Below are 25793 nucleotides of genomic sequence, written 5' to 3'. Positions count from 1 at the left end.
TCATATGCAGCTCTCCAGTCCAGCTCACCCTACAAGAGACACTCGCTAGGAAAAGAAAGTACTCATCCTCTCATCCGCGTACACAGGGTTTGAACACCCACATTGCTATACTAATCTCGTTAGAGATGATGCCCTACCAGGTGGTTGAAAGCAAAGCTTTCGAAGACCTGATGGCCTACACAGTACCACGCTATGACCTACAAAGTTGGCACTTCTTTGCGAGAAAAGCCATCCCAGCCCTCCACCAGCATGTCAAAGACTGCATTGTCAATGCACTGAGGCAATCAGTCAGTAGAAAGGTGCACCTCACAACAGATGCATGGACCAGTAGGCATGGCCAGGGACGTTACGTATCAATCATGGCACACTGGGTTAATGTGGTGGATGCAGGGTCCACAGGGGACAGCCATAGTGGGACAGTTCTGCCTAGCCCACGGTCTAGGAAACAGTTGGCTGTAGGCGTTTGCCACCCCTCCTCCTCCTCCTCCTTCAGAAGCGAAAGCTCATCCACAGAGCGCAGTCGCACGACCACTCCATCCGCAGCTGCCAGTGTTGCACACGAGGTGTCCCATTATCGAAACAGCTAGTGGTTAGCGTCAGCAGGCTGTGTTACAAATGAAGTGTTTGGGTGACAACAGACACACCGCAGAAGTACTGGCTGAGTACTTGCAGCAACAAACTCAGTCATGGCTGGGCAGTGTACATCTTGAGGCAGGCAAAGTAGTCAGTGATAACGGAAGGAATTTTATGGCTGCCATAGCCCTTTCAGAACTTAAACACATACCTTGCCTGGCTCACACCTTGAACCTGGTGGTGCAGTGCTTCCTCAAAAATTATCCAGAGTTACCAGCCCTGCTCCCGAAGGTGCGAAGACTTTGCTCGCACATCCTCTGGTCACCCGTACACTCCAGCCGTATGCTGAACCATCAGCGATCGCTGAATCTTCCCTAGCACCGCCTAATAATCGACGTTGCAACAAGGTGGAACTCCACACTGCACATGGTTCAGAGGCTGTGCGAACAGAGGCGTGCTGTATTTAATTTGTGGGAGCATACACATACACGGGCAGGCAGTTGGATGGCAGACATGGAGTTGTCTGGTGTGCAGTGGTCGAAGCTCCAAGACCTCTGTCAAGTCCTTCAGTGTTTTGAGGAATGCACACGGCTGGTAAGTGCAGATGACGCCATCATAAGCATGAGCATCCCACTAATGCGTCTGCTGATGCAAAGTTTGACGCACATAAAGGAGCTGGCGTCTGCAGCTGAGGAGGAGGGAAGCCTTGATGACAGTCAGCCATTGTCTGCTCAGGGAACTCTCCTGATCGAGGTGGTGGACGAAGAGGAGAAGGAGGAGGATGATAGGCATGAATATTTATGGGAGGAGGATGCTTCTCAGGGGGCAATAGAAACTGGTGGCGTTGCAAGGTCAGGTACAGGGTTCTTGCGGGACACAAGTGATGTTGATTTGCAAGAAAGTTCTCCTCAACCCAGCACAAGCAGTGAATTGACACCTGGAACATTGGCCCACATGGCTGAGTATGCCTTGCGTATCCTAAAAAGGGACCCCTGCATTATCAAAATGACGACCGATGACGATTACTGGTTAGCCTGCCTTCTGGATCCATGATATAAAGGAAAATTACAAAATATCATGCCACATGAGAACCTTGAGCAAATATTGGCTACCAAGCAAGCAACTCTTGTAGACCTTTTGGTCCAGGCATTCCCAGCAAACAGCGGCGGTGATGGTTCTCACACGAGCTGTAGGGGGCAACATGGCAGAGGTGTTAGAGCTGCACAAATCTGAAGTGGCGTTGGACAGAGGGGTTTTATGACCAGGTTGTGGAGTGATTTCGCAATGACTGCTGACACGACAGGTACTGCTGCATCGATTCAAAGTGACAGGAGACAGCATTTGTCCAGTATGGTTACGAACTACTTTTCCTCCCTTATCGATGTTCTCCCTCACAGGTCATTCCCCTTTGATTTCTGGGCATCTAAAATAGACACCTGGCCTGAATTGGCAGAATATGAATGACAGGAGCTTGCTTGCCCTGCTTCTAGTGTGCTATCAGAAAGAGTCTTCAATGCTGCTGGTTCAATACTGACCGAAAAAAGGACATGTCTGGCTACCCAGAATGTTGATGATCTATCCTTCATTAAAATGAACCAATCATGGATTTCAAATTATTTTGCCACACCTTCCCCTGCTGACACGTAGCTTGCCTGAAAAATGTCTTGCTTTTGGCCTCCTCTTTCTGACTTGTCCAATTCCTCCATTTGCAGCTGCTGAATGTCCACCACAGGCCATTTTTATACCTCCCTAAATGGGCTGACTCCCCCCACAGGGCCGTGGTTACCACCTGGCGCAAGCACCCGTGCGAGTGCCGTTTGCCTAGACAGGTGGGTGTGCCCTCTCTTGGGCGACGGCACTGGCACAGGGTCCCTCATAGTACAATGAAGTGTCTCTGACGGTGGTGGTGCACAACCAACGTCAGACTCACCGTCGTAATTTGATAGGCCCTGTGCCAGTACCGCCGCCCACGAGAGAGTGTTCCCCCCAGCTCGAACAGTGCTCTACCACTTGCAATACTTACCTCTCCCTGCTCCACCACTATGTAGTCTGTGCTGTTAAATCCTTTGATGGCACTGCCAATACAAATTTGTTGAAATGATAGATGATAGTTAAAATATACAGGGGCCCTGGCGTCCTTTTAGACCAGTTAATACTTTGCGCCTACTACCACTGTCTGCTACTCAGCAGAGGAGCCCATCCCAGTACCTAGCTATGCCACCTGTTTATTTATGAACTATTTTTTGGCAGACATTTAGCCCACTTTATTATTTGGGCCTACCAACTGTGTCTGCGACTCATTACAGTTGTCCTCCACTGAACAAACCAATGCCGCCTGTTTAGTCCTGTTACCAATTTTTAACTGCATTTAGCCCACTTTATTATTTGGGCCTACTAACTGTGTCTGCCACTCATTACAGTTGTCCTCCACTGAACAAAGCAATGCCGCCTGTTTAGTCCTGTTACCAATTTTTATCTGCATTTAGCCCACTTTATTATTTGGGCCTACTAACTGTGTCTGACACTCATTACAGTTGTCCTCCACTGATCAAAGCAATGCCGCCTGTTTAGTCCTGTTACCAATTTTGAACTGCATTTAGCCTACTTTATTATTTGGGCCTATATCTGTGTTTCCTCCTCATCCTGCCCATTGCCCAGCCAATGCTAGATGAGTCTGCTGGTACATTGACCCAGACCACTACATTCCCCTTGCACTCTACACAGCCTGAATCGGACCCCGCTGAAAGTCAGGTTCCCCTTCCCGCATACTATATCACCTTACACGGGGACAAAGAGGAAGTTGCAGATGAAAGGCCATGTTCCTTCATCAGGTGGGGGGGACATACTCATTGGCGATGTCACTGGCACAGGGCCCCCCTGCTTGCTCAGGATCACATCACTTGCAAAGTTTAAATACTTACCTCTCCCTGCTCCACCTCCTTGACGTATTCTGCGTTTCCTGGGCCCACGAAAATCTTGAGCCAGCCCTACCCCCCACAACTTTAGCCAAATGACCCCTAGTTTTCAATGCCTAACTATTATAAAGTAAGTTAAGATTGACAAGCTTATGTAATAAGAATTGATGTTTTTGGCATTAAAATGGGCACTGTAGGTGTTTTCCTGTCCTCCACTCAATGCCGACTTTGATTCCCCATTGACTTGCATTGGGTTTCGTTTTTCAGTCGGCCCCCGACTTTTCGCAATAATCGGCCAATTTCAGTCGACCCGACTTTTGACAAAGTCGGGTTTCGCGAAACCCGACTCGATACGAAAAAAGTAAAAGTGGCTCAACTCTAGCTGCTGCAGCTGCTAGTGTTGCTGATGGCTTTGAACCAGGTGCTTGATCAGCTTCTCCATTTAGTCCGGCTGCTGTTCCATCCTTAAAGCTGCCTTCACCCAGGACATGAGCTGCGAAGCTTGCATCCTGGGGATCTTGCCTGCTCTTCAAGCACCAACGGTGGCAGATTGGCTCACTTGACTACTTAACGAGGTAGTCACAGGAATGCTTCTCATTTAATTTTTCAACTGGTTCATGAAAACAGGCTTCATAAACCAGCCCAAACATATTCAGTCCCCTTGATATAAACCAAACAGCATTCACTATAGTCCTTATATATATGTAGAAACAGGATTGAGTTTTGTTTATTAAGAGCCGAGCTCAGGAGGTCAGCTCCCCTACAGAGTACACAGAACAGTAATTGCAAAGGCTTTACTTTTACCTCCTTGATGCCCCTCTAGGGTGAAGATATGGTGAACAGCTATCCCACCCAACTCTTAAGCTGTTCATAAAAGACTTGGGCCTGTCATGTCCGGTCAATAGGGAGAATGGGGAAAAATGGCTCCAAAAGCTGACACACAGTTTCTGTTGAATGTGGAAATACCCCATGAATGGCTGTACATTACTGCTAAGCCACACATAACCGGGAGGGATGGAATGCTATTTGCCTCATTGGAGCTCTATTTGCATCATACAGTGAAAATGTTTCTAGAATACTTTGCAGATTCCATATACAAAGCCCCTAAGTGATGATTTGACTCCATAGTAATGATGATTTGACTCCATAGGTGTTTTCCAGAAACAAGTATTGCAAATCTGCTATTGTAATGTATGGGCATTGTAGTGCCCAGTACATTATGCCCAGCTCGTGCTTCTGTAGACTTGCACCTGTAAATTAAGGGAGTCTTTATAGCTACAGAAATGCAAAACATGCGGACGCTAAATGTTTATTAGGCACACTATGGGGCTCAGAAGGGAGAGGGCATATGGATTTATGAGTGCAGAATTTGCTGGGTTTCTTTTGGGATGTGGGGAAAATAGCGCTTTTCCAGAGCTTTTGCACTACCTTTAACATGGAGGCCTCCTATGTTTCTGTTAACAGATGACAGACCTTAATGAGGACTTGCTTTTTTGTGGATTAATTTGAAGCTTTTGTTTTGATCATTTTACATAATATTTTGGATCACATTTATCCAGCTCTCTACACTGAGCACTTACATCGAGATTTACATCTACGTTAAATCTCCGAGTGACGTGATTCAGCAAAAACTCCCGAGGGATACATTCAGTATAATGAGGCAGCAGGGTTACTCTGGACTCCGTCTAGCCTATTTTCAGTGGTGTCCTTCTTTTCAGAGGAGCACAAAACTTTGGCCAACGGCACTTTTATGCACGCCTAAAATGACAGGCACTAACGGATCATAGGCAGCAACTCGACATCCACAGTGTCTCCATCTGCCTCACTATCTTCTGTTGAGGGTACTGTCTGAATCACATATTTCAGAAATAAGAGCTCAGCGCAGAGTGCAGGATACATGTGAGCCAAGCATTCCCATTATTATGGGAGGCAGAATGAACAAATTAGAATTGGTTTTATTTATGCTATTCCTTGTGCAGTATAAGTGATTAGACGACTTTCTTCTTCAGGTCGGTGCGATTACAGCGATAACACTTTTATATAGTTTTTATGTTTGACTGCTGTCACTCACTAAACGACGCTTTATTTGCATAAACTAAGACAGCTATAATTTTTCCATATTTCTGCTGACAGTCACGTGACGGCTTGTTTTTTGCAAGATGAGTGCACATTTGTATTGGCCATTATAATTTTTAGGCACATAACTTTTTTTTATTGCTTCTATTCCGAATGTTGAGAGGCATAATGAACAAAAACCAACAATTCAGGTATTGTCTTTTTTTTAATGCTGTTCCACATGTGGTAAAATTTATAAAGCAGCTTTATTCTTCAGGTTTGTTGTGAGTACAGCGATTCCACATTTATAATTGTTTTATGTTTTGTCACTTTTATGCTATAAAAATTATTTTATAGAAAAAATAATTATTTTTGCATCGCTTTATTCTGAGAACCATAACTTTTTTATCTTATGGAGCTGTTTAGTGGCTTGCTCTTTGTGGGACAAGATGATGTTTTCAATGCTATCTATGCAGCATCAATAGTAAAAAGATCTAATGTTAAAAATAATTTTAAAAAATCCAGCTCAGATCTTTCCCGCACCTCGCGACGCTCCGGTGACCAGTCCATGCATTGCGGTCTCGCGAGATGATTACATAGCGGTCTCGCAAGACCGCTATGTCATCACCTTACGAGACCGCAATGCACTCTTGGGACTGGAGCGTCGCGAGGAGCATCGGTAAACGCCTGGGCTGGATCCGGGGGGCCGACGGAGGGTGAGTATATAACTATTTTTTATTTTAATTCTTTTTTTTAACAGGGATATGGTGCCCACATTGCTATATACTATGCGGGCTGTGTTATATACTGCGTGGGCTGTGTTATATACTACATCTCTGTGCTATATACTATGTGGGCTGTGCTATATACTACGTGGCTGTGGTATATATTATGTGGCTGAGCAATATACTACATCGCTGTTCTCTATATTCTGTGTGCCTGTGTTATATACTGCATGGGAAGTGTTATATACTATGTCTCTGTGCTATATACTACGTAGCTGTGCTATATACTACTTGGCTGTGCAATATATTATGTGGCTGTGAAATATATTACATGGCTGGGCGATGTACTGCGTGGCTGTGCAATATACTACATGTCTGTGCTATATACTACGTGGCTGGGCAATATACTACGTGGCTGAGCAATATACTACGTGGCTGGGCAATATACTACATGGCTGTCTGTGTTACGTGGGCAGTGTTATATACTGCGTGGGCTATGCTATACACTGCGTGGGCTGTGTTATATACTACGTGGCTGTACTATATACTACATGGCTCCTATATACTACATGGCTGTGTTATATACTATGTGGTTGCTACATATTACGTGGGCTGTGTTATATACTACATGACTGTGTTATATACTATGTGGCTGTGTTATATACTATGTGGCTGTGTTATATACTATGTGGCTGCTATATACTATGTGGCTGCTATATACTACGTGGCTTTGCTATATACTACGTGGCTGTGCTATATGCTACGTGGCTGTGCTATATACTATGTGGTTGTGCTATATACTACGTGGCTGTGATATATACTATGTGGCTGTGCTATATACTACTGTACATGGCTGTCTGTATTACGTGGGCTGTGCTATATACTATGTGGCTGCTATATACATACATACATACATATTCTAGAATACCACCATCTAGTGCTTTATAAACTGTCATGATCTGGGCATGGTCTAACAAGCTTGCTAGCACTGGTGACCCGGATGTCATCCTGACGATGTCGTGTCACTAAGTCAATGATCGACCCCTCGTGATGATGTTGCCATGATGCCAATCAGAGAGGAGAGGAGCCCCCTCACTTTCCCTGCCTTCTCAATGTTGCAGCATTATGGGGGTTAAACTGCTGAGAGAGCTGGCTGTCAGCTGCCAGATTCGCTAAGCACCCACTGGTGATCATGCATGCACAGAGCCTGTGCGCGCAAAATTGCCAGGATATTCTGTATCCGTACATCCATGAAGTCCTTCCCAACCAAGACATATGGTCCGGTCTCTCCTCACTCCCGCTCCCTCACACCTCCCTGCTGATGCCGTTTAATGTCCTGTTAAGCTATTGTCGCTGAATAAAGGACACACTTTTTCATGAAGAACGTGGGTGAGTGCTGCATTTTTGTTTCCTCTTATGTCATGGTTTTAGACATATGGATATGTCTAAGGTTGTGAAGGGGTTTTAAAATGATTGCATTTACCAGTGTAAGCAGTTCCAATAATAATTCTGCAGGTCGGCAAGTTAAGCCTGTTGTACCCTGTACCTTTGCAGGAACCATCAGTATGGTGAACATGTCACAGTGGCTTTTACAGTGTGCTGAGCGCTATCATGGAAATCTCTGTTAGACATCAGTTTGCAGAATGCAAACTTTGCCTTTAGTCTACTGAGTGTGCCGGCAAGACAAGGATTGGAAATGTTATTAGAATTTCTGCTCACAAGTAAAATGGATTCTGGTACTGATAGTACATTAAAGAGGATATATGGAGATCACAAGAAACTGAAATAGCAATGTAAATGCCAAGAACTGTACGGTGCACAGCAGCACAGCAACCTTGCAGCTCTGGAGTCCTGGGTTCTAATCCCACCCAGGACAACATCTGCAAAGAGTTTGTATGTTCTCTCCGTGTTTGCGTGGGTTTCCTCCGGGCACTCTCCGGTTTCCTCCCACATTCCAAAGACATACTGATAGGGAATTTAGATTGTGAGCCCCATTGGGGACAGCGATGATAACATGTGAAAACTGTAAAGCGCTGCGGAATATGTTAGTGCTATATAAAAATAAAGATTATTATTAAAAATAAAGATTATTAACTGTAAAAGTAACATCTGTATTGTTTTAGTTTTTATCACTTTATGCTGCTGGCAGGCAGAGTTTGCTGTCTTTGTGCCCATTTTTGCGGACACGGCCACTCTTTTTCTTTGATCGTTGCATTACTCGCCTAGCACATCATCTAGATAAGAGTAACAAGCCCAGAACACATCTTACAGCATTGTTTGCTGCAGAGGTGCTATACACAGTGTGATCCAAGTGGACATGCTTGGTTGTCTATTTTGCACATATGTACTGCTGACATGTAACAATAAGCTGGCACATAGATGTCTTGTCAGAGGCAAAAACATGTACATGGGCAGTGGAAACCAGCTGGCATACATCACGTTTGGGATATACAGTACATTATCAAAAAATGTAACGAAAGCAGAGCCATGGGGTAACCTGGGGTCAATATGGATTTAGGGAGGCTGTATTAAAAAATAATACTTAGTTTGTGTATGTTGTTAAAAAATCCTGTTTAACTCCTTTAATGTCATAGGACAGATCATCAATATCATATAGGTGGAGGGGCGGCACTCAGCACTCTCCAACCATTAGAAGTTTGCAGCATGGCAGAGGTCGTGGAGCAGTGCGGGGAGCAGAAGACTATATGCTTTTATCAGGCCAAATTCTGTAACTTTGCAAATATTGCTATTTCAGGTCAATAAACCATGCCCATCAGAAGATAAATACATTTTGCTAACATTGGCCTATAAAAAGAATGTGCCCTAAGTCAAGAAGATCCGTTGTTCCACTGGAAAGCTTCCTACCACTGTTGTTAGTGATATATCCATGACTGTCCCTTCACTTGCTATTTTACTGTTCCCAAAACAGAAACAGCAATAACCCCTCTCCAGTTACAGTGGCAGCTGGCAAGCAAACAATAGATGAATGCCTTATGTCCATATATACTCCTGAAATGTTAAAGTTTACCATAAGGCTAGTCCTTACATATCATATAAAATATATCATTTTCATTTAAATATTACAAAGAATTTTATCCAAACTTTGAAAGGTCACATTTCAAATAGTAATGTGTTATAATATTTACAGTAAATCCTAGCATGATCTATCATATATATTTTGGAAATATAACAGAGCATAAATTAAAATGGCTGCAAGAGGCACATGACTTATCTCACCCACTGCTATCTCAGACTCTACATAAGACCAGATTTTCCTGGACTGAACAGTCCATTGGCCTTTTTATTTAAAGGAGTTGTCCACTCTCTCATGAAATGTCATATATTCTACAAGCTGTTATGTCAGGTCATACTTAACACCATAACATGACGGACACGTGATCTTTCAATATAACTGCCTCCTCAGCTCTGTCCTTTTTTTGTACTGGCTTTGCACAGGTGAGATATATCGTATTTTTCAGACCATAAGAAGCACTTTTTCCCCAAAAATTTTTGGGGAAAATGGGGGTGCGTCTTATGGTTGCAATATACTTACAAATTCTGCGTCTGTGGCGGTGTGGAGGGGCTCTGTGGTGTGGTGGTGGTGGGCTGTGCTCCAGGTCAGTGGCAGCGGCTCTCTGTGCTCCGTGGGGGGCTCCACAGGCATTTTGTCAAAGCCCGGAGGCCCCCTGCACAGCCGTTGCTGCCATATTACTGTGGCCTCTGGGAACATGGCCACCGGGAAGATGGCTGCTGGGCCGGGGTGCTGCATGCTCAGAATCAGTTCTCGTCCCGAGATCTTGGGAGACGAGATCTCGGGATGAGATCTCGTTGCCAAGATTTTAATCTGAGCATACCCCTCAAAGAGCACAGAGAGCCGCTGCCGCTGCCCCGGAGCACAGCCCCCCTGCCCCAGCACAAAGCCCCTGCCCCTGCACAGAGTCCCTTCCCCAGCACAGAGTCCCTACCCCAGCACAGAGCCCCTGCACCAGCACAGAGCCGTCACCGCCGCCCCATCACAGAGCCACCACCACTGTACCAGCTTGGGATGGGATTTCCCAGAGGCCACCGCACCAGCCTGGACCACCGAACGACCCCTATGACCACTCCTCCACCTGTGCCGATCCCTTCCCTTGTGAAAATTTGGGGGTGCGTCTTATGGTCCGGTGCATCTTATAGTCCGAAAAATATGGTACCTTGTGATTGTCATGTCCATTGTTTTCTTGCAGTTGCCATTGGCTTCAAGATTAGCACTGTTTTTTAGCAATACATATCAGGCTATGGAATTTAAGAAATTTCCTCAAAATTACTTTTAAGGGTATGCTTCTGTAAGAATATGGACATGCTGCCTAAATTTCCCTCTTGAAGAAATAGCTTAGAATGTTATGGGATATAAAGTGATGTATATAATGTCATAAAAATTGTGTCCTGCATCTATGTAAATACCTTGTAATGTGAATAGAATAATATGATAAGTGTTAATGATGTTGAAATGTGTATAGCTCATTATGGGGAAAGTTGAGAGTTAGCAGTTCGGACTTGTCCAGAATGGGAGTGTTTATGTGGGAAGACAGTCGAGAACTTCCTGCTAGAAAGACAGAAAGGGCCTGGGGTGCTGATTGAGTGAACCAAAAGATCAGAGGTCAACATTGCCATATTCGAAGGTGACCCTTAATGAGAGGAGACCAAAGAGGAGGTGTCACGGTTCACGGGGAGGATACCTTTATCATCCCCACCACTCACACCAATTTGTCATGAACTGGGGTTGTTTGGTTGCCCCTGGTTCTTTCTGAAGGGGATTTATCTATATCCCACTTTGGGTTTGGAACTTGCAGCTCTTCTGGCGCCCCCCTTACCCTCAGGTTAGTCAGGGTACTGGACCTAGGATAATTATTCGCCAGAAAGGCTGCCTTACTTTGTACTGGCTAATGGGCACACTGCATCGAGGGCGATATAACTACTCCCACTCAGGTGGGAACAATAGATATCAATGCCGCCAGTCGCTACAAAGACTCCCAAACGCACAGGACAAATCCGCTGCCACCAGCTCCGATTTTGTAATTAAAATTGGGTCCGTAGCCCACCCAGATTCGTAGCATAATTCACCTCAGAGGACGTGACAGGGGAGACAAAGCTAGTAATTTTATATATTACTTCAAAAAAGGTAGGCAGTGTTTACAAAAGGGTAAAAAGATATAAAATGAGACGATTAGGTATATACAGACGTTTACAAATAAAAAGGTATTAACAGAAGAAAAAATAACACTTACAGTTCCTTATATCATTACAGTTCATGGCAGTCTATGTGGCTCGGGGAATGGGCTATACATCAAGATGCATTACAGAGCATCTCTCAGCTAGCTTCCTGGTCAAAGGCTAGTGAAAACTGAGCTTTCAGGTTCTTATACCCCCTGATCGTGACATCACTGAGTAGGCGGAGCTATGAAATGCACTCCTACTTTCTCAGAGGGACTCAGAGTTATAGAACAGTCATATCCCCCGAAGCTCCAGGATGCAACCTCATATAGTGATCACGGAACTACCATTCTTCCGGGCATGAGCTGGGTGTTAATTTGAGCCCAAACACGACGTGGCTATGAGCCCCTGTTGAGCAGCAATCCGTTTCTCTGTATCCATTAGGCGCTGCGCCTAGAAAACGCACTGTGTGATGGCCCAACCGACGCACATACCAAATATATAACCTTACTATTATAAACTTACTGTTACAGTCTGTTTAGAAAGGATCGTAAAAATCGGAGAGGAGGAGGGGTTTGTCTCTATGTAAAGTCTTGTCTAAAGTCCACTTTAAGGGAGGATATTAGCGAAGGGAATGAGGATGTCGAGTCCATATGGGTTGAAATTCATGGAGGGAAAAATGGTAACAAAATTCTCATTGGGGTCTGTTACAAACCCCCAAATATAACAGAAAGCATGGAAAGTCTACTTCTAAAGCAGATAGATGAAGCTGCAACCCATAATGAGGTCCTGGTTATGGGGGACTTTAACTACCCGGATATTAACTGGGAAACAGAAACCTGTGAAACCCATAAAGGCAACAGGTTTCTGCTAATAACCAAGAAAAATTATCTTTCACAATTGGTGCAGAATCCAACCAGAGGAGCAGCACTTTTAGACCTAATACTATCTAATAGACCTGACAGAATAACAAATCTGCAGGTGGTTGGGCATTTAGGAAATAGCGACCACAATATTGTGCAGTTTCACCTGTCTTTCACTAGGGGGACTTGTCAGGGAGTCACAAAAACATTGAACTTTAGGAAGGCAAAGTTTGAACAGCTTAGAGATGCCCTTAATCTGGTAGACTGGGACAATATCCTCAGAAATAAGAATACAGATAATAAATGGGAAATGTTTAAGAACATCCTAAATAGGCAGTGTAAGCGGTTTATACCTTGTGGGAATAAAAGGACTAGAAATAGGAAAAACCCAATGTGGCTAAACAAAGAAGTAAGACAGGCAATTAACAGTAAAAAGAAAGCATTTGCACTACTAAAGCAGGATGGCACCATTGAAGCTCTAAAAAACTATAGGGAGAAAAATACTTTATCTAAAAAACTAATTAAAGCTGCCAAAAAGGAAACAGAGAAGCACATTGCTAAGGAGAGTAAAACTAATCCCAAACTGTTCTTCAACTATATCAATAGTAAAAGAATAAAAACTGAAAATGTAGGCCCCTTAAAAAATAGTGAGGAAAGAATGGTTGTAGATGACGAGGAAAAAGCTAACATATTAAACACCTTCTTCTCCACGGTATTCACGGTGGAAAATGAAATGCTAGGTGAAATCCCAAGAAACAATGAAAACCCTATATTAAGGGTCACCAATCTAACCCAAGAAGAGGTGCGAAACCGGCTAAATAAGATTAAAATAGATAAATCTCCGGGTCCGGATGGCATACACCCACGAGTACTAAGAGAACTAAGTAATGTAATAGATAAACCATTATTTCTTATTTTTAGTGACTCTATAGCGACAGGGTCTGTCCGCAGGACTGGCGCATAGCAAATGTGGTGCCAATATTCAAAAAGGGCTCTAAAAGTGAACCTGGAAATTATAGGCCAGTAAGTCTAACCTCTATTGTTGGTAAAATATTTGAAGGGTTTCTGAGGGATGTTATTCTGGATTATCTCAATGAGAATAACTGTTTAACTCCATATCAGCATGGGTTTATGAGAAATCGCTCCTGTCAAACCAATCTAATCAGTTTTTATGAAGAGGTAAGCTATAGACTGGACCACGGTGAGTCATTGGACGTGGTATATCTCGATTTTTCCAAAGCGTTTGATACCGTGCCGCACAAGAGGTTGCTACACAAAATGAGAATGCTTGGTCTGGGGGAAAATGTGTGTAAATGGGTTAGTAACTGGCTTAGTGATAGAAAGCAGAGGGTGGTTATAAATGGTATAGTCTCTAACTGGGTCGCTGTGACCAGTGGGGTACCGCAGGGGTCAGTATTGGGACCTGTTCTCTTCAACATATTCATTAATGATCTGGTAGAAGGTTTACACAGTAAAATATCGATATTTGCAGATGATACAAAACTATGTAAAGCAGTTAATACAAGAGAAGATAGTATTCTGCTACAGATGGATCTGGATAAGTTGGAAACTTGGGCTGAAAGGTGGCAGATGAGGTTTAACAATGATAAATGTAAGGTTATACACATGGGAAGAGGGAATCAATATCACCATTACACACTGAACGGGAAACCACTGGGTAAATCTGACAGGGAGAAGGACTTGGGGATCCTAGTTAATGATAAACTTACCTGGAGCAGCCAGTGCCAGGCAGCAGCTGCCAAGGCAAACAGGATCATGGGGTGCATTAAAAGAGGTCTGGATACACATGATGAGAGCATTATACTGCCTCTGTACAAATCCCTAGTTAGACCGCACATGGAGTACTGTGTCCAGTTTTGGGCACCGGTGCTCAGGAAGGATATAATGGAACTAGAGAGAGTACAAAGGAGGGCAACAAAATTAATAAAGGGGATGGGAGAACTACAATACCCAGATAGATTAGCGAAATTAGGATTATTTAGTCTAGAAAAAAGACGACTGAGGGGCGATCTAATAACCATGTATAAGTATATAAGGGGACAATACAAATATCTCGCTGAGGATCTGTTTATACCAAGGAAGGTGACGGGCACAAGGGGGCATTCTTTGCGTCTGGAGGAGAGAAGGTTTTTCCACCAACATAGAAGAGGATTCTTTACTGTTAGGGCAGTGAGAATCTGGAATTGCTTGCCTGAGGAGGTGGTGATGGCGAACTCAGTCGAGGGGTTCAAGAGAGGCCTGGATGTCTTCCTGGAGCAGAACAATATTGTATCATACAATTATTAGGTTCTGTAGAAGGACGTAGATCTGGGTATTTATTATGATGGAATATAGGCTGAACTGGATGGACAAATGTCTTTTTTCGGCCTTACTAACTATGTTACTATGTTACTATGTATGTTACTATTAAGGTGGTACATGAGCACGAGAGCACATGATTTTCAGACAAAGGATTTTCACACACTCCTGCATTCAAGAGGTAGGGGGGCAGTGTTATGATCTGGTGGCCTAGGAGCAGCATGAGACGGACTCTGGAGAAGGTGGTCCCTGTACTGACCGCAAACCCTGAACCTAGCAGCGCAACTAGAAGTAGCCGTGGGGGGTACCTGACACTCCCTAGACCCCTCGGCACAGCCTAAGATCTAACTTCCCCTAAAGACAGAAACAGGAAACCTATCTTGCCTCAGAGAAAATCCCCAAAGGATAGATAGCCCCCCACAAATATTGACGGTGAGAGGAGAGGGAAATAACATACGCAGATATGAAATCAGATTTTAGCATAGGAGGCCATACTAGCTAAAAAGAAAGAATAGAACAGAGTACTATGCGGTCAGTATAAAAACACTAGAAAATATCCACCACAGAAAATACGAATCACCACATCTGACTAAAGACATGGGGGGTATATCTGCATCTCCAGAGACACAGCTTAGCTGCAAAAAATCCTTCACAGAAAAAGCTGAACAAGACAAAAACATGAATATGCACAGAACTATTAGGTCCACAGCAGGTGGACAGCAAACACAAAGCCAGGACTTATCTTTGTAGAAAAGCACAGCAAACTGGAGAGACCAGCAAGGAAGTGAATCCTTCAAAAACAATGGACAACTGGCAGGGACTAAAGAGCCCAGCAAGGCTATATACCCCAGTCAGTTTTGCAATTAGTAGATACACCTGTCCAATCCTGCAGTCCAGTCACAACTGCATTACCCTCTACAACCACCGGAGGGAGCCCAAAAGCTGAATTCACAACAGGGCAGTGTCCCACACTGGAGTTTCAAGGTACAGCTGTATTCAGGGGGGAAGGGAGTTGCCTGCAGGCCAAGACAGAGAATGAGAGCTTTCGAGGCAGAGTGCCTGGAACCATGGCACCTTCTGAAAAAATTCCTCAGACTATGGTATTTTATCGTGACAGGAGGAATAGTGAGATCCTGACCATAAGTGAAAGAGGGACAGAGTCGCCTTCCAGAGATAGGTCCTAGGAGAAGCCGCCTAGTCACAAGACCCCAAGCTTGTAACACTGGAAGGTAACAGGCCAAAACAGGATTGAGTGACTGGGACTAGTGAAAGGTCCCAAGCCGGAGTTTTAAAGTGTTAGTAGTGGGAAAAAGGACACAGAACTGCAGAGCAAGGAAAGAACATTAGCTAATCAGGACAGTAGCATTAACGCTTAGTTGTGGTGAAGTAGAGCGATCCGGTGGCTACAGAAAGTCTTGGAGTATACTGCTAAGTAAGGATACTGTGTGGAAAATGCTTCAAACTGTAAATGAAACTTCCATAAGACTTTTTACCAGCTACTCCTTGTATATAACCCTTATCAAGTTGCCATTCAGCAAAGAGTTTATTTTGGAATGGTGGTCACTCTCATTGAACTGTGAAACATCTGGTCATGTTAAACCAGCAACATCAGTCACATGTGGCCTACACAGGTGTAGCACCCTCACAGCACAAGTCCACAGCCAGCCAGAACCTCCATTTTCATGTAACATGCCAGGGCTCTGAAGACAAGTTGTCACGATGGGGTTGGGGCATCAGCTGCTAATCAGTTCCCTAGAACTAGGGGTGCCCTAGTCTAGCCCTCTCCCCTGGATTACTACTGAAGGTGGAGACGTCGGGTTCTCATGCTTTGCTATGATCCTCTACAGTATCTACCCCGATCTGTCCCCTCGCACACCCAGGGTAGTGGGAAGCTGATGTGTATAGGAACACACAAACCAGACAAAGAAAGATGGACAGGGATAAATAAAAATACTAACAATGCAAGCAACAGAATGGGACACAGAGGAGATAAATGACGGATAAACCAAATAGGAGAGGATGAGGATGATCACACAGACGAACCTCCAAGCAACAATCTCCTGAACAATCTCCAAATGCCAGTTCCAACCACCAACAACATCTCAAATTCCAGAAGCAGACAGTAAGAACTAACACTGGCAGTCCCTATGTGCTAGATGAGAGCATATATAGCAGACGAGAGTAGCCAATGTTGATTAGCTGAGACAATCCAAGTAGGAAAGCTCCAGGAGCTTCTACTGAACAGATTAACCCTTGCACTGCTAGCAAGGAAAATACCTACACTGTTTAAAACCATGGTGAAGTACTTCTAACCAGTGCAGGAGTGCGGAAACCAGTGTGATGGATTGTACAGGGGAAGGGGTGTTTCAACTTCACTCACCTCTGGAGAGAGGAGAGAATGACCCAGCAGGGATTGGCTCTCTGGCACCCTCACTTACCCCAGGTCAGTCAGGGAACTGCACCGAGGGAAAATAGTCACCGGAGAGGCTTTTCTCTGGGATATATATCACCAGTCCAGGCTGGGGATATATATATATATATATATATATATATATATATATATATATATATAAAAACCTCCTGGCTGTCCCTGTTAGAGTTCCTCACTAACACAGTACGGTATGCTGCCACCAATTCCTTGTTAGATATAAGCCCTGTCCAACAACAGGCTTATATCGAGTCAGAAACCAACCCCGGGGTAGCATATAATAACCAACCAAGCATGCGGACGTGGGGATTCGTGAATCGAGATAAAAGAGCAGCCCAAGATTAATTTTATATTCAACTCCCAAAAGGCGCACTAGAAAGATACAGGTATATATATACAAAAACAAATATACAAGTATACAGTCAGGAGTGTAGTACAAGGGTGAGATACAGATAGATTACAATTACCATATCATGTACACCATGTTCCAAATTATTATGCAAATTATATTTTCTCGGATTTTCCTAAATGGTCGGTGCAAATGACAGTCAGTCAAATAAGTCATCACCGCTAGAGTATACATCGAATTGTATTGAAGAAACCTCCCAATGATAACAGAATAATCTCCAAAATGAATAAAAACTCAAAATGCACTGTTCCAAATTATTAAGCACAGTAGAATTTCTAAACATTTGATATGTTTTAAAGAACTGAAAATGCTAATTTGTGGAATTTGCAGCATTCACATTCACATTCACTGACAAAAAGCTATTTAATTCCAAAACATCCTAACAGGCCAAGTTACATGTTAACATAGGACCCCTTCTTTGACATCAACTTCACAATTCTTGCATCCATTAAAATTGAGAGTTTTTGGAGAGTTTCTGCTTGTTTTTCTTTGCATGAAGTCAGAATAGCTTCCAGAGCTGCTGTTTTGATGTGAACTGCCTCCCACCCTCATAGATCTTTTGCTTGATGATACTCCAAAGGTTCTCTATAGGGTTGAGGTCAGGGGAAGATGGTGGCCACACCATGAGATTATCTCCTTTAATGCCCATAGAAGCCAATGACTCAGAGGTATTCTTTGCAGCATGAGATAGTGCATTGTCAGGAAGATCATCATGAAGATGATTTTGCTCCTGAAGGCACGTTTCTGCTTTTTAGACCATGGAAGAAAGTTGTCAGTCAGAAACTCTATATACTCTGCAGAGGTCATTTTCACACCTTCAGGAACCTTAAAAGGCCCTACCACCTGTTTCTTTATGATTCCGGCCCAAAACATGACTCCTACACCTCCTTGCTGACATCGCAGCCTTGTTGGGACATGGTGGCCATCCACCAACCATCCACTACTCCATCCATCTGGACCATCAAGTGATGCTCGACACTCATCAGTAAACAAGACTGTTTTGAAATTAGTTTTCATGTATGTCTGGACCCACTGCAACCTTTTCTGCTTGTGAACACTGTTTAGGCGTGGCCAAATAGTAGGTTTATGCACCACAGCAAGCCTTTGAAGGATCCTATACCTTGAGGTTTGAGGGACTCCAGAGGCACCAGCAGCTTCAAATAACTGTTTGCTGCTTTGTAATGGTATTTTGGCAGCTGCTCTCTTAATCCAATTAATTTGTCTGGCAGAAACCTTCCTCATTATGCCTTTATCTGCATGAACACTGTCTGTGCTCTGGTTTCAGTCACAAATCTCTTCACAGTATGATGATCACTCTTTAGTTTTCGTGAAATATCAAATGTTTTCATACCTTGTCCAAGGCATTGCACTATTTAACGCTTTTCCGCAGCAGAGAGATCCATTTTATTTCCCATATTGCTTGAAACCTGTGGCCTGTTTAATAATGTGGAAAATCATTTTCAAGCAGTTTTCCTTTAATTAGAATCACCTGGAAAACTAATTATCTCATGTTTAAGATTGATTTCAGTAATCCATTGAGCCCTGAGACACAATACCATCCACGAGTTTATTTGAAAAACTAAACAATTAAATCTTTATGATGCTTAAATCCAATTTGCATAACAATTTGGAACACAGTGTAGTATGTGACTGTAGGTAGCTATCAGGAACGCAGGATGCAGTGATGGGACGCAGGCAGAGCAAGGGTTAACAGGTTTATTTACAGAGGGAATATTCCATGCACGGAGGTAAAGTTAAACATTATTAAAGGAACAGTACAATACAATGGTTCAAATCACGACAAATAGGTAACAAGAGTATCAGGAAGTCCTAACACTGCAGCTCCTGCTGCGCACTAAATAGCACTGGCAATGGTGGGCGAAGTGTCTCCTCCTGGATGGTACTGTAGTCACTGGTTTCGTCTTCTGGTGACAGTGGTCGGTCTCCGGTACCTTCCACTGCCCCTAGTCCATATACTGGAGTTGCCTACAGGGTTGCGGCCACAGTACTGTTTACGCCCGACGAGTCTCCTGCACAACTCTCCTGACAGTCTCTGTCAAATGGGCCCAAAGTGGCTGACAGTAATACGGGTCACGGTCTTGTACGAGCCCAGTGTGGCTTGGTAGGTGTTTAATGGCCCAGTCAGGGAGCGAATGTGTGTACTGTCCCCAGTCACTCTTATGGGGCACGTGTGTAGTACTCACGGACACAGAGGCCGGACTCACACCGCACGTCTCTTTCTCTCTGGTCCCCGCTGTTGGTGGCGGGGGATGACAGGCACTGGCTTTCATGCTGCTGGTGCTCTAAGGGCAGGGCACTTCTCTCTCTGGCTGCTGCACAGCTGGCTCAGCTCTGCTTGGTCTGCACAGCTTGGCTCGGTGTATAAGGCTCGACACTGTACGTCTCTTGCTCTGCAGGCGACGGGGGCTCCTTCCATATGGCCTGCCGCCACACCGGTACACTCAGATGGTGGAAGCAGAGCGTGCTGCCCACTGCTCTGAGCGCCGCTCTGCATGCCGCTCTCTGCGCTGCTCCCCATACTCCTCTCTGCCAGCGTCAGACTTCTGGCCTTCGCGCGCTTTTCCTTTTTATAGACCGGCTGCTGCGAGCTTTCTGCCTGTCTCTCCCTGCCTCCCCTGGTCTGCAGGAAGATTCCTCCCACTCAGGCTTCCCTCAGGCTCCAGGAGACGGTCCGCCTCCTCAAAGCTGTCCCCTGGGAACAGAGGATGCAGCCTCTCTATTTCCAGACCTGGCATGCAGGTACCCACGGTCTGGTCATCCTCCTTACATGACCACAGGGAGGTGCTGATGAATCACAGGTCCAAATCTTTGTTACGTAATTCTCTGGCCGCATCAGCTATCGAGCCTCATGCCAGTAGAAAAACTGAGACCAAGATGAGGAGCTGCCAATTATCCCATAGACTGCTTCCTCCCATAAACTGCACCAACCACTGGGCTGTGCAGCCTCACTCCTCTCATATCTGAGAGCATGGTTTTCCAGCCAGAACCATGGATGCCCATAACTTTTTGCCCGTAGCGCAAAATGGGATGACGGAGGCGCCACTGGATTCTGCTGGATTTTATCTGTGCAAAGAGACAAAAAAAAGCTACCATATTTAATTCCTTGTAGCTATGCTTTATAACTTAACAATGCAGAGTTCTAGATGTGGCTGTATGGTATGGGCTTGTGGGTAAAGGAATGCCGATTCTGATTATGTGCTCGGCTAGGTTCAGAGATATTGTATGTCTGAGTCCAACAAAGGAAGCCAGTTGGCTGGTAACTGCACAAGAGCTCACAACCCTGTGACAATTGCTGGACTTGGTGCTGGGGAACACAGGGTCTATGCCTTTTCGCCCCCCTTGGAGAGAGTTTCAAAGGCCTATTTGCTTGAGCTAATTAAAGGAAGTGCCTTCGCTGGATAATGAGGTCCCATTGTTTGATGTGTATTTGACTGCCAAAGGTGGGGGCTGAGTTAGGAGCAAGTATTTTGGGACCAAACTGTACCTGATAGGGAATTCCATCAGATATCAAAATGATATCAATTAGATATCAGTTTCCCATATCTCACAACCAGACACTGCCGTCTTCTGGCCCCTGTCATGGTAATCCTGTGACATGGGTGCTTTGTCAATGGCTAACTCCCAGTCAGTGGCGTAGGAAGGGGGGTGCGGGGGGGGCGGGCCGCCCCGGGCGGCACAATGTGGGGGCGGCTATCAGCACGGCTGCGCGCACTCATTCTCTGCTCCTTCCTCCCTGCATAGTGAGGACTGGAGCAGAGCGCTGGCAGTGCGCGCGGCCGTGCAGAGTTGCTGGCTGCAGTGTAGCAGGGGCACACAGTCACACACGCTGTGACTCACCCCCGCACCTGCAGTCAGCAGCAGAAGCTCCGATCCTGCCCCTCCAGCAGCGTCACAGCTCTCACAATGTGAAGAGCCATGGAGGGGCGGGGCTAAATGTCGGGGGCGGAGCCACGGACAAGCAGGAAGAAGAGGCAGAAGGAAATATGAAAATCAGAGCGGGAGACAGAAAAGATGTGAGAACAGAGACAGAAAACAACAGAGAGGCAAGACACAGGTGAGAAGTATATATGTGTATATATATATATATATATATATATATATATTACATCATTGTCTAAGGGTCACACTTCCGTCTTTCTGTCTGTCCTTCTGTCTTTCTTTCTTTCACGGATATTCATTGGTCGTGGCCTCTGTCTGTCGTCGCTGATTGGTCTCGGCAGCTGCCTGTCATGGCTGCCGCGACCAATCAGCGACGGGCACAGTCCGATTAGTCCCTCCGCTGCAGTCAGTGCCCGGCGCCTGCGCTATACTCCCCACAAACAGCGCCCGCTCCATAATCCCCTCCAGTCACCACTCACACAGGGTTAATAGCAGCGGTAACGGGCCGCGGTGTAACGCACTCCGTTACCGCTGCTATTAACCCTGTGTGTCCCCAACTATTTACTATTGATGCTGCCTATGCAGCATCAATAGTAAAAATATGTCATGTTAAAAATAATTAAAAAATGAAAAAACCTGCTATACTCACCCTCCATCGCCTTTCCCGCTCCTCGCAACGCTCCAGTGCCCGCTCCATGCAAGCGGCAGCTTCCGGTGCCAAGGATGGTATGTGAGAAGGACCTGCCATGACGTCACGGTCATGTGACCGCAACGTCATCACAGGTCCTGCGCTCATACCAACCCTGGGACTGGAAGCTGCCTCGTGCGATACAGGGCCAGAATTCATCGGAGGGTGAGTATATGTTTATTTTTTATTTTAAGTCTGTATACTACGTGGCTCTGTGCTGTATACTCCATCACTGGGCAATATACTACGTGGCTGGGCAATATACTACGTGACTGGGCAATATACTACGTGGGCTGTGCAGTATACTACATGGCTGTGTTATATACTACGTGGCTGGGCAATATGCTACGTGGGCTGTGCAATATACTACATGGCTGTGTTATATACTACGTGGCTGTGTTATATACTACGTGGCTGTGCTATACGCTATGTGGGCTGTGCTATATACTGCGTGGGCTGTGTTATACACTACGTGGCTGTGCTATATGCTACGTGGGCTGTGTTATATGCTATGTGGGTATGCTATATTTCTCTGCTGTATCTGCATCATGAATCATGCTATGTGTTAAAGGGGGGGCCCACTGAGACTCTTTCGCCCGGGGCCCTCTAAAACCGCGGCCGGCGCTGCAGCTGTTTAACGCTATTGACGTGCGGGCCCGCGCCCGTACGTCAATAGTTAACAACCCACCAGCCATTTGGAGGCTGGCAGCTGAAGTCGGCCGCAGCGCACACGTCGACGGCTTCTGACGTCATTGTCAGTCGCCGGCGAGTGCACGCTTCAGCTGCGTGGAGAGAGCAGGAGCGCGGTCAGGTAAGCAGAACTTGTTTTTTTTTTTTGCAGACCCTATCATGTGTGTTGCCCTATTTTTGGTAACCTTTGTGTGTATTGAGCCGAGGGGGGGGGGGGGGGGGGCGCCAAACTCGGGAGCAGCCCCGGGCGGCAAAAGCTCTAGCTACGCCCCTGCTCCCAGTGCCATGTTATATTTCCACTAGAAACTAGATGGGTTTTTGGCTACACCTTTGTTTACAGGTTAAACATGTAATATCGTTGTGTTTCACCTGCTTCATGTCATGCAGTGTTGTGGAAACATACCTATAGAATTGACTTTTTTATAATTCACACACTTCCACTTCCTACTTTCCATTGTCTATATGGAAATAAAGTGAATAACATGTTAGGGGCATTTGCAAACATAACCTTTTTTAGTACTGTCTTTCTACAGGCTGCATTTCCCGATTCCTACCCCAACCCCCAATGCAAGTGGTGGTCTTAGAGAAATGACCTCCAGATTGCAAGATGAGTCCTTTTTTGCTGTGGGTTTTTAGAGATTAGCAAAGTGACAGATGATAAGAGAAGCCTACAGCAGATCTAAAAATATCTTCCAAATTTCTGTGACACATGAATGTTAAAGTGGCAGATGCTCTTTCCAGGGCAGCACAATCACACAGACAGAAAACATTTTGTAATCTTGAAAATGATGACCGTAGCAGAAAAAACTGAACAGAGTACATATAGGGTCCACTCATCTGTCTTCCCAATGACGAAATACAGGCAAGCTAGATATTTGTGCAATTATATAAGATAGTATGGAGAGTAATTCTGCCACAGGCTGCTGCAAAAAAAGCGTATCTGAGAACCACTAGAACATATTGCCCCTAGACATTGAATGTTCTTCTAGCTTTAGGATTACAGTGATTCACATTAGATGATGATAGATAGGATTTACTGCAATTTAGAATAATTTATTACATTTAGAGAATTTCAATTTTATTAACATTGTTTTCTATTTCCTTACTCCTAGGAGTCGAATTCCTGCTTCTTCTTTTATGTTCCAGTTCAAGAATGTGGAGTATAGCTCTGGGAGAAATAAGACTCTGTTATGCTATACTGTAGAACGAGGAGAAGGCCAGGTTTTTCGTGGGTACCTAGAAGATGAGCATGCCTCAGCCCATGCAGAGGAGGCTTTTTTCTCCAATGTCTTGCCACAGTTTCTCAGTTCTGGTGCTCTCAGTGTTATCTGTTACGTGTCATCTAGCCCATGTGTTAATTGCGCAGCCTGCATTGCTCGATGTCTGCGACGGAATAAGACATTGAAAATACGTTTGGTAGTTGCCCGTCTTTTCCAGTGGGAGGAATCTGAAATCCGTGGTGCCCTAAGGGGCATCAGTTCTGCTGGATGTCAACTCCGAATGATGAAGAGTGCTGATTATTTGCATGTATGGCAAAATTTTGTAGAGCCAGATGTGGCCCTGAACGAAGAAGGGGAAAACGAGCAAAAGAGTGAACAAGGAGCCTTTATTCCATGGGAAGATTTAGAAGAGAACTCTAGATATTATGAAGAGAAGTTGGCAGGAATTTTGAGATAGATAAACAACCAACATCATATGGCTAAAGAGCAATTATTTGGCAATGCAGTAATACTTATTTGTTAGGCCCCTTTCACACATCAGTTTTTTGCCGTCAATCACAATCCGTTGGCTTGACGGATCCGTCGCAGATTGTGAAAAACTGATGCGACGGATCTGTTTTTTGGACTGCTCTGACTAGCGGATCTGGCTAATTGGATCAGAGCATGCTCAGTTAAAAAAAACGGATTCCGTCGCTGTATTCCGTCATTTGACTGATCCGGCACTATAGGCTTCCATTCTAGCAAACAATTTTCGACGGATCCGGCAAACGACGGATGAAACGTGAGGCCATCCATCGCAATCCGTTGCTCATACAAAGCTATGAGAAAAAAACAGATCCGGTGGCATCAGTCGCCGGATCTGTTTTTTTTCAAAATTCAACGGATTACAACTGATGGCAAAAAACTGATGTGTGAAAGGGGCCTTAGAGAGATTGCTATTATCAGGGGACAGAATTAATCTTTTTTTGGCTATATTGAAAAAGTGTTTTTAATTCAACAAATTACTAAATATGTATTGGAGAATTAATGTTACTTGTTACTTGGAATTATGATACTTCACGTTTTAAGCCTTGAATAATGTCAGGAGGTGAATATGAGTTGTTCATGGTTGCATCCTGCTATTAAATATTTTTAAATGGTTTTCTTTCTCAAAAATGATTGTGGCTTACAAGTGATTACTCTTCACTCTTTCATTTTTGGTGTTTACAATTTCTTGGATATCCTTTTTTTATTTTGCAACATGTACACAAGTATCTTTTAACTTTTTGAAGTGCTTTAATAACGTCAGAAAAAAGGATAAACTGAAAGCATTCTTAAAAAAAAACACAAAAAAACATGGCACAGATGCCAAGAATGCAAACAAATGGCAAAACCCAAAACACTGTGTATGTAGACTTTTCAGTATTTTATCATAAACTTTCAAGAGAATTTTTCAGCTCTCTTCTTACATGTCTGGGTGAGTAAATACTTACTGTATATTAGCCATGAAATATCAATTCTAGAGCATCATTAGTTACACCTGTGTTCTACTGTCCCTCTGTTATTTCTCCTAAGAATTGATGCATAAATTGACGTCTTGGTGTTACCAGATTGGGTGTGTCAATACACAGTTTGACACAGTCCAATCAGTGCTGGCAGGGTCAGAGCGTGCAGAGAAAGAGTGTGCAGAGACAGTGTTGTGCAAAGACAGGATATGCAGGGTCAGAGTGTACAGAGACAGAGAGACAGTGTTGTGCAGAGACAATGTTGTGAAGAGACAGTGATGTGCAAAGACAGTGTTGTGCAGAGACAGTGATGTGCAGGGTCAGAGTGTGC

The 25793-nt window shown here is 44.6% G+C and overlaps 1 protein-coding gene across 1 annotated transcript in view; it reads left to right on the top strand.

Moving 5' to 3' along the window:
* APOBEC2 (apolipoprotein B mRNA editing enzyme catalytic subunit 2) overlaps nucleotides 1–25118 on the top strand; it is an 80705-nt gene extending 55587 nt beyond the window's left edge. Inside the window, exon 2 of the mRNA XM_069756589.1 lies at nucleotides 23871–25118. Within this exon, the coding sequence (XP_069612690.1) occupies nucleotides 23871–24435 (565 nt within the window). The 3' untranslated portion in view covers nucleotides 24436–25118. The remainder of the gene's footprint in view (nucleotides 1–23870) is intronic.
* The last annotated feature ends 675 nt before the right edge of the window (nucleotides 25119–25793 follow it).

This window comes from Ranitomeya imitator, chromosome 3, assembly GCF_032444005.1.
Source record: "Ranitomeya imitator isolate aRanImi1 chromosome 3, aRanImi1.pri, whole genome shotgun sequence".
NCBI classification, from domain to species: domain Eukaryota; kingdom Metazoa; phylum Chordata; class Amphibia; order Anura; family Dendrobatidae; genus Ranitomeya; species Ranitomeya imitator.
Note: the sequence above shows the minus strand (reverse complement) of the source record. Positions and strands in the feature narration are given on the sequence as shown.